Source organism: Halyomorpha halys, unplaced genomic scaffold (assembly GCF_000696795.3).
Source record: "Halyomorpha halys isolate HHAL.00 unplaced genomic scaffold, Hhal_1.1 Scaffold183.1, whole genome shotgun sequence".
NCBI classification, from domain to species: domain Eukaryota; kingdom Metazoa; phylum Arthropoda; class Insecta; order Hemiptera; family Pentatomidae; genus Halyomorpha; species Halyomorpha halys.
This window is the reverse complement of record NW_027114717.1, coordinates 213585-222529: the sequence shown is the minus strand read 5'-3', so window position 1 is coordinate 222529 and position 8945 is coordinate 213585. Positions and strand designations below refer to the sequence as shown.

At 33.0% G+C, this 8945-nt stretch overlaps 1 protein-coding gene across 1 annotated transcript in view; it reads right to left on the bottom strand.

Moving 5' to 3' along the window:
- Positions 1-8945, bottom strand: part of LOC106679195 (alkaline phosphatase) — a 21494-nt gene that overhangs the window by 1296 nt on the left and 11253 nt on the right. The window contains exons 3-8 of the mRNA XM_014418211.2: positions 8118-8310; positions 7854-8017; positions 4115-4331; positions 3915-4048; positions 3635-3845; positions 1778-1996 (exon numbers count right to left, since the gene is read on the bottom strand). Of these exons, the coding sequence (XP_014273697.1) occupies positions 1778-1996; positions 3635-3845; positions 3915-4048; positions 4115-4331; positions 7854-8017; positions 8118-8310 (1138 nt within the window). The remainder of the gene's footprint in view (positions 1-1777; positions 1997-3634; positions 3846-3914; positions 4049-4114; positions 4332-7853; positions 8018-8117; positions 8311-8945) is intronic.

Sequence of the window (8945 nt, the reverse complement as noted above, 5' to 3'; positions counted from 1 at the left end):
GAACCCATAGTATCTCTTATATTTGAAAAAAGTTTATATAATCAATCAAAATTCTTTTTATTTTATTTTTAATAAATTTTAAATTATTACAATATATATATATTTTTTTCTTGACCCGTGCTTGTATTCATAACTTATTTATGATTCCGTTATATGCTTACTATATTTCCTACCTCATTATTTCTTTCCTTTTTTTAGTTTCTACTATATATGTTTTTAATTTTGTATTCTGTATTTTAATTATATATTACTGTATCAGTTATATATATTTTATTATAATTTCTTAAAATATTCTTCAATGGGGGAGACACAAAAGCATGTCAGAAGGAAAAAAGAATATGATGACGCCTCCTACCACAAAAGGGGGATGGCCTGACAGGTCTGCTAGAAGGAGAAAAAAGTTGGTAGATCAAACTGGAGAGTGAAGTAGGGCACTTCGACCTGAGGGAGTTCTTTAGAGAAATCTGAGGGAGTATGGCCTAATCTGGACTTGGAGGACTTTCCACCCACATAGGTATTGACTTATGTCTGAATCATTTTATTATATTATATTATTTATGAGTATATATTTTTAAAAATTTATTTGATGATATTTACAACTGTATTTACATAAAAATACATCCAGTAAATTTGATCTAAGATCATAATGGAGTGTTAGAGGCATCTAGAGAAACTACCAACCATGGCAGCACTCTAATAATATTTCTACATTAGAAGGTCTCCAGGCCATCTTCTTTTCAGGCGCTTCGGAGGATTGTCAGGAATGGAAGAGGAAGCAAGAGGAAACAAGGAAGAGGAAGACCAAGCAAGTGGTTGGTTTGAGTGGTTAGGAAGTTTATAATGGAAGGATTGATATCTGGTTCGGGCTAGGTTGGTTACATATGGATCATTAAGATCTTTATGGATGATTTTATATGTGACAAAGTAAGGAGCATTGAGGATTTTATGAAGGATTTCGGATTGTAAGGATTGGCTATGAGAGGAATTTGATGTTGTAGTGGAGCCCCAAAGCTCAACACTGTATGTTCAGATTGGCCTTATTAGAGTCATGTAGATCAATCTTTTGTAATGGATTGGAAGTTTATACTGTTTGTCTACTTATTGCTGCAATAGTCGGAATTGTACAGTTTCCTGTCGTTTCAGTCTAGTGTGAGGATTTCAGGCTAGTTGTTTGTCCAGTTGCAGTCCAAGATAGCGGATCAGTTCAAGAGGGGTAATGGGTATATTAAATGTAAATAAAGACTTTATTCATTCGTGTAGCTTTGAGGATTATATTACCCAATACCACTCCCTAATATATTAGTTATTAAAGGGTTTTAACATTTTATAAAAATGTACATTATACCTTTAGAAAGGTAATCCAATGATAATCGTTTTTTAGGACTCGATCAATTTGAATTAATATAAATAATTTTGTATAATAACCATCAGTAAGTAAATATAATTATTTATATCAGTTCATTTTTATATAATTTTCAAATTCCTTTTCTTTTATGTCATCTTTTAGTCTTACCATAGTGTACCATCTTGTTTCTAGGTCGTCTTATGGCCTTGCCATAGTTTACAATATTTTTTGCTATTTTTTATCTTGTTAACTTACCTCTGAAAACCAATAACGTGAATCGAAACATTCAAATACTTTTTGCTGGAATTTGAACATCCATTTTTACTGCTTCATAGAACATCTTCCTTTAATTTTTTTTGGTCAACTAATAGTCATTCAATAAAACATAATATATTAATAATATTTATAAAATCTATCGACTTATATTTTTACCTGAAGCATAAACAAATACATCATTTCCACCATGTGTATTCTCATCATTGAGTACAGCAGCTTGAGGCCCGTAGTCCCATGATGTTGTGTCTACTGTCGATGGGTCCTCACGAACAACAGTTCCATTCACTGCTGTGTAATGGTAGTTTGCTGCCCCGGAATTTGCATATCCCAATGTTGTGTATGGTACTCCGTCTGCCTTTGATTTGCCTGCCAATCCTTTAACGTTTTTTTGATTTTAGTTACTTATCAAAACTCTGAAATTTTTAGTATTAAAATCTTTATTTTCTCTAAATACAGAGACTTTTTCTGTGTACTCAGTATTAATACTAATAAATATTAGTGCTCTCTGTGTATTAACTGCAGAATTTTCCAATAATAGTTCATCAATAATTAATTTTATTTTGCATACTTCCAAATTTCATCAATCATATGTAAATTGTTTTAAATCTTGTCAATTAATTTCATCAGTTTATTTTAGATGTAATATAGCACAAATATATGATTATATAGATATTATAAGTCTGGGTAATTAAATTAATAAGTATCTTATGAAAATACAAGAAGGAAAGTTGAATATAATGAAGGTTGTTTGATATCATTTCTAGGGATTTTTATTATATACCACCTATTTATATATTTACCATTTCTTTTACTTTACTACTTTTCGTTTGTTATTTTTTCATAATACAAATAATATGAGCATTCATGATCTTTATTTTAACATGCTTAAGTATGTTAAATGGAAAACGTTGTGTTAAATAGAGATATATTTCCTTCTTATAGCAACTTAAAACGAAATAACATTTAACATGGTTAATAGGAATATTCATAATGTGTTAAAAGTAAAATGTTTTACCATGTTAAGTATTATAAGTATAGGATTGTGAGCAGTCCTATTTAAAGTCATGTTAAATGGTGAATGCATAAGAGCTCCTAGCGGATTTTTTGGGCAACTTGTTTTATAACCTTCCATTCCAAAACTTACAGGTTATTGTTTACTTATAAGTTTTGATTAAAGTGAAAAGTAGAAGTTGTGTGAAAGTTTGGCTACTGAGTGCCTCGTTGATCTTCTAATTTGTTAATAAAAGGATCAAGACTAACTAATAGACAGCTGTCATTACATTATTATTATTGTCATCCATTGCTTTATTAGTTTTAAAAACATCCAAAACAATACTAACACAATCAAAACACAAACTACGAGCAAATAACCTAACACGGCGATGTAGAGCTCAGCTGGTCTGTTGCGTGATGCCATTCTCTATTTAACAGATCTAGTGACTGAATCTCAACCATATTATATCGTTTTAACATGGTAAAAGAAGGAAATATTTCTCCATTTAACATGAGTTTTTCCGTTTAACACGCTAATATGTTAAACTAAAGATCATGAATACCCCTAATGGGTCTGCTAAACGGAAAATGGCGTTATGCAACAAACTGAGCTCAACACCATTTAGTCTGTTGTCGTTCAGGTTAGTTGCTCGTAGTTTATGTTTGTTTTGGACATTTTGAAACAACCAAGAAGTGGGGAAAAATATTAATTTAATAAAAATGAATTAATTTTCAAATTATATATAATTTTCTTAAAATTTTGGTTTCATTCGCCTTTTCCGCGATTGACCTGATTGACTATAGCTGGCCATCATCTATTTTTGATCCTGTATACGTCCTTGGATCAGCTATGTTTAGCTCTCTGGAACATACTGGCGAATGGATACCGATACTGAGAGTATTTAAGGCTAAGTTGATCCTTATAAGTTCACCAAATTCAAAAAGAGATAATTTAATGTTTCAGTTAGAATTCAAACAGAGACTCTTCACTTTTCTTTAAATACCTCAAAAAAAGCTTACCCAAAATGTTGTTCCCTCTTTCTGGATAGCCACTAATTGTCAGTGTATGAGAATGGTCACTGGTCACAATAACTAGAGTTTCTTTTTCAATGCCGACATCTTTGAGCAGTTTCATGGTGCTGTTGACAGCATTGTTCAAGGCTACAACCTCTTGGAGAGCTATGTGCGCTTTACCTCCGTGGTGAGCGATATCTATCATTCCACCTTCCACCTGAACAAAGTACATCTCGTTAATAAATGTTAAATTTATTTTATATACAATAAGAGAGGTAGAATTTACCATCAATAAAAATCCGTTTTCGTTTTTCATTAGAAGCTTAATTGCAGTCGTTGTCATAAGTTCTAAAGACGGGACTCCATTCTCAGACTTGTCTCTCATATATTCATAAGGAAGGAGATCATTCTGGAAAATTCCTGTAAAATACCATTCTAAAATTCCAGAAATTAATAAATATATATAAAATAAATAAAAGAACAAACCGAGAAGGTTGTCTGTCTGAGCGATATCCAGGTTCAACAAATCCTTCGTGTTGTTGGCTAAAGCATAGGTGGCCCCCTCTGAACTCTTTCCTTCAGCCCACTCTGCAATGAGATCGCGCCCGTCTGTTCTTACGCATGAATCTTTCATTACAATTGGATCTCCTGGAAGAGCGGTAGAGTTCGCTTTCATCAGCTGACGTCCGCCTCCCATGATCACCTGGTGGATGATGATGAGATAATAGAATAGAATATATTTTATTTATGAAAGACAAAGTCTTGTGCAAATTCATAACACAATATACAATTATAAAAAAAAAATCTAATTGTTGTGCTCCATTTCAAAAACAATAAACAAAAGATAAAACAAGAGCTCCAAAACAAAAGAATAAACAAAAAATATAAAAAACTGGATAATACAAAACTATGAACATAATATTCATTACTCCATTATACTAAACTTAATAATGAGAATTATTTTAAATAAACGAAAGCGTAAAATAAGTAGAGATATTAATTGGCTTCGAAAACTATTTATAGACTACTTTGATATGACATTGATATGACACTTACAAAATCAAACTTATTTCGAATTGTCTCTATATAAATATAGAGCCTGTTCAATTTAGCTTTACTATCAATGTTCAATTTTTCAATTCGATTTATTTTCGATGACTTGTAGATCGCAAGATAAGGATATGGGTGGATTTTAGATGTATTGTCTATTTTCTTCTAAGGTTGGACAATGGAGAAGGGTGTGGTACAAACCATTATTAAAATAACTTTTTCAGAAAGGACAGAGTTCGTTTGCCTTGAAAGTGATGGTTTTGCTTCCGTGGTGTAGTTTGATATGCTCCGGGTTTCCTACTCTTAGTTGGTTGATGCACCTTATTTTTTTAAATGTAGCCTATATATTAGATATGCTTCAGGTTTGAGCAGGTTAAAACTGCAGAGTGATCGGTATATGAGATTAATGTTTGAATTCAATGCTCTATTGATATCGGTTGAGAAGTTGTGGTTTAGGATCTTTTCAAAAATATCGCCTTTATGTTTTAATTTTTATTTATTTTATATTGATATTTTCCTTTTAATCTATGTGTTATTCTTATTCTCGTAAAATGTATCTAGTTGTTTGTTCTTGGTAGACTGATCTACTGCTGTGACTATGAATGATGGTCTGATCTCACATTACCGTCTGATATTGAATTTTTTTAGCGGGTCACTGAAGAGGATCTAGGAGGGTGGATTCCGGAGAGCGAATTTGTTGATCGGGTGAATTGAATAATTGAGCAGAAATGAGAGGGAAAAATGGGAGTGAGTGAAAATTTGTATTGGTTGTACAGACCGAAATGGATTGTAATAGGAAACTGTAGGGGTGAAAAAATTGTTTATTATATCTTATTATTGTATATATTTTTTTTATGATTATACCATGTATGTATAATGTAAATATGTCCGATTACGGATTGATAAGTATGCTGTGTGAGATGGCAACCTAGATGAAATTTAGGCAGCATAGATGAATAAATAAAGTATTTCTCTCCCTTTTTGAGTGAAGCATTGAACTCATATGTAAATCCATATTGGTGGGCTATTATATTAACTTGTGACACCCAGTTGTATTCTACTTTAGAGATTTCGGTTTTTGGACATAGAGATAATATAGTACAAGAGGCGGGGGGAAAAAAAAGGTGGTTATTTAACCCCAATTTTTGATTGCTTTAATGAAAAATATGTATGATTACAAGTCAAAACTAATGAGTCTGCCAAGTGTAGGTAGGGGGAATAAAAACTGGCGGCTGTTTCAAAACTTTTAAATACATTAATTTTTCATTCGGAGATCTAGATCTTAAAAACTACCAACAACACTACAAAATCTAAAAGTACATTATTTAAAGAAGAGCAAATTTGCTGAAATATTAGCCCTAAAAGAGCTATTTACGTCCAATAGTTCTCGAGATATAACTTTTTAAAAACCAACATATCCTAAAAATCAACTGAAAGATTAGTAGTTACTTAATTTATTTTGAGAAATCTATATCTCAGGAACTATGTGGCGTACAGATGTCTATTAGCACTCAAATTAAAGCTAGTTTAACGCAGTATAAAGTAGTTTATGACCTTCACCTTCTATTCCTACGAAGGTGTAGTTTTTATGATATTTGACAAAATAAATTCACAACCTGTTAATTTCTAGTTGTTCGTATAAAATGTTTAATTTTGAAAAAATATATCTCTAAGCCCATAAGACGCAAATATGTTTGCCTGCACTCAAAATAAAGGAAATTTAACTTTCTATAAAGTAGTTTATTAAACTTATCTTCGTAGGAGTAGTAGTTTTTATGATATTCGCATATGGATATAAATTTGGCACATGAAAATTTGTCCGAACAACTATAAATCAATTTATTTTTAGCAAATATCATGAAAACTACTACTCCTACGACGATAAACGCAAAGAACTACTTTATATACCATAAAACTAGCTTTAACAGACCCTTCTACGTCAAATTATTTTTGAGATATAAATTTTTCAAATTAAATTCACTAACTACTGATCTTTCAGTAGATATAGCTTTTTAAAAAGCTATATCTGGAGAACTATTAAACTTATATTAGGGCTTAAAGTTTAGCAAATTTACTCGACTTTTAATGATGTTCTCTTAGATTTTCTAGTGTTGTGGGCAGTTTTAAAGATATAGACCTCCGAATGAAAAATTAATTATTTTAAACGTTTTGAAACAGTCGCCATTTTTTATTCCCCTCTACGTACACTTGGCAAACTCGTCAATTTTGAATAGTAATTATAGATAGTTTTCATTAAAGTAATCAAAAATTGGGGTGAAATAACTGCCTTTTTTTCCTCTTGGGCTCTTGTACTAATAGTTTTGGGAGTCTCTTTTCTGACGTCAATGACAGTTTGGACCAGTAGTTGATTACCTTTGCGCTCAGAGGAATTCTACCTATCTCGAGTCGAACTATATAGTTTGGGGTATTCTTGGACCATCCATATGATGAGATAAATACTTTACAATATTGCACTCATATAAGGACAATTCTCAATGACATAAATATACACACTCACACATACACGCACACCGCCTATTGCTTAGTTCACAATATGTGAGGGGATTAAGCGATAGACGGTCTAGGGGGTCTCTTAGGTTAGTAGGAGACTTCTTAGGTTAGTAGGAGGCTTCTTAGGTTAGTAGGAGGCTTAGTCAATACATCTTATGATGTTAATTTACAACCACTCCACTCTAACCATTGCACGCACAATGTGGACTGACTGGAATAGATAGGGAACTACTACTTCAAACATTAATTTTTTTTAATGATTGGAGAAATTTGTCGGGGGTGTGGTCAGCAAAGAACAACATAAATAAACAAAACCATATTTATTTATTTTATGCCGACGTTTCGACTTGAGTTTCAAGTCATCATCAGGAGTTATGGCGTAGAAGGTAGGTCTGCAACTGAAGAGCTGCGATACAGTTGCAGGCCTACCTTCTACGCCATAACCCCTGATGAAGACCTGAAACTCAGGTCGAAACGTCGGCATAAAATGAATAAATATGGTTTTGTTTATTTATGTTGTTCTTTGCTGTCCGCACCCCCCGACAAACTATCTACACCTCATTATTAATTTTTTTTTAATGAGTAATTCCACATCTGCCTCAATTAATGTTACAATTCGAAAATTATATTTTTTTATTTATTTTATAGATATAGTGATGCTTACATTGAATTTCTTTCCCGGTAGATCCTCCACTAACTGCCGACCGATGTCTTTGCAGTTCGACGCAGCTGCCGGCAAACTGTTGTCGCATTCCCAATCTCTGTCTGCAGAGTGTGCATACATTCCTGCAGGAGTGGCGTGAGTGACCCGAGTAGTTGTGATGAAACCTGTCATGACAGTTAAAAATTATTTAATGTAAACATAATTTGAAGAAACTTAGTTTCTACATACTCAGCATAATAAAACAATGATAAGTAAGAAATTTACCCGTGGACTTTCCGGCTTCCTGAGCAGAGGTCGCAACTGATGTGGGTCTGTTTTCTTCTATAACACTAGCATCACAGTCGAACCTGTTAACGGCATGGGCGACTCCTACAGTTCCGTAATTAGTTTTCGTGCCAGTAAATAAGGCGGTTGCAGTGTTGGCAGAGTCAGGGACTTGTTTGTCTGCTGCGTACGTCTAAAAATATTTAGCGATATCAATCCATAATTAGTAGATTGTAACAATATTATTGTTCTAATTTTTCTCTTAGTTTATTCTACCATCAATCCTCCCACTTTTCAGATGGGATGTACAAATATTTGTGAGATTTCTATTTTTATTTTGTAATTAATGTATTTATATAAACTTTTTTTGCCTCTCTTTTTATACTGTCTGTAATATCTTATACATGTTCTTCTGTATTTATTTCATATATTTGCCTATTGTAATATTGTACAAGAGATTTGATGATTCTGTCATTTTACCTATCTATATATTATAAAACCAAATTCTCAAAATTCCATATAAACCTTTCCAACCATCCTAATCCTTTGGTTCAAACCTTATCTAGTTCCATCCATCCCTACAGCCCACCTAGAAGGTTGAAACAGCAGTGGCCAAGAGACTTATTAAAATAAAAATGGACAATTGGAGTTCTGGCAATGGTCAGATTCTCCACTCAAGTTGAATGTTTGCGGCTTTAGCGCAATTGCTCAGCCTCCAGTGGCTCATTACCAGTGATGCGGCGAGAGGGATGCGCTGGGATCTCTTGAGCTCTGCTCTACTCCTCACACGTGGGGGATAGAGTGGGCTTAGGGATCCTCAGGTCGATT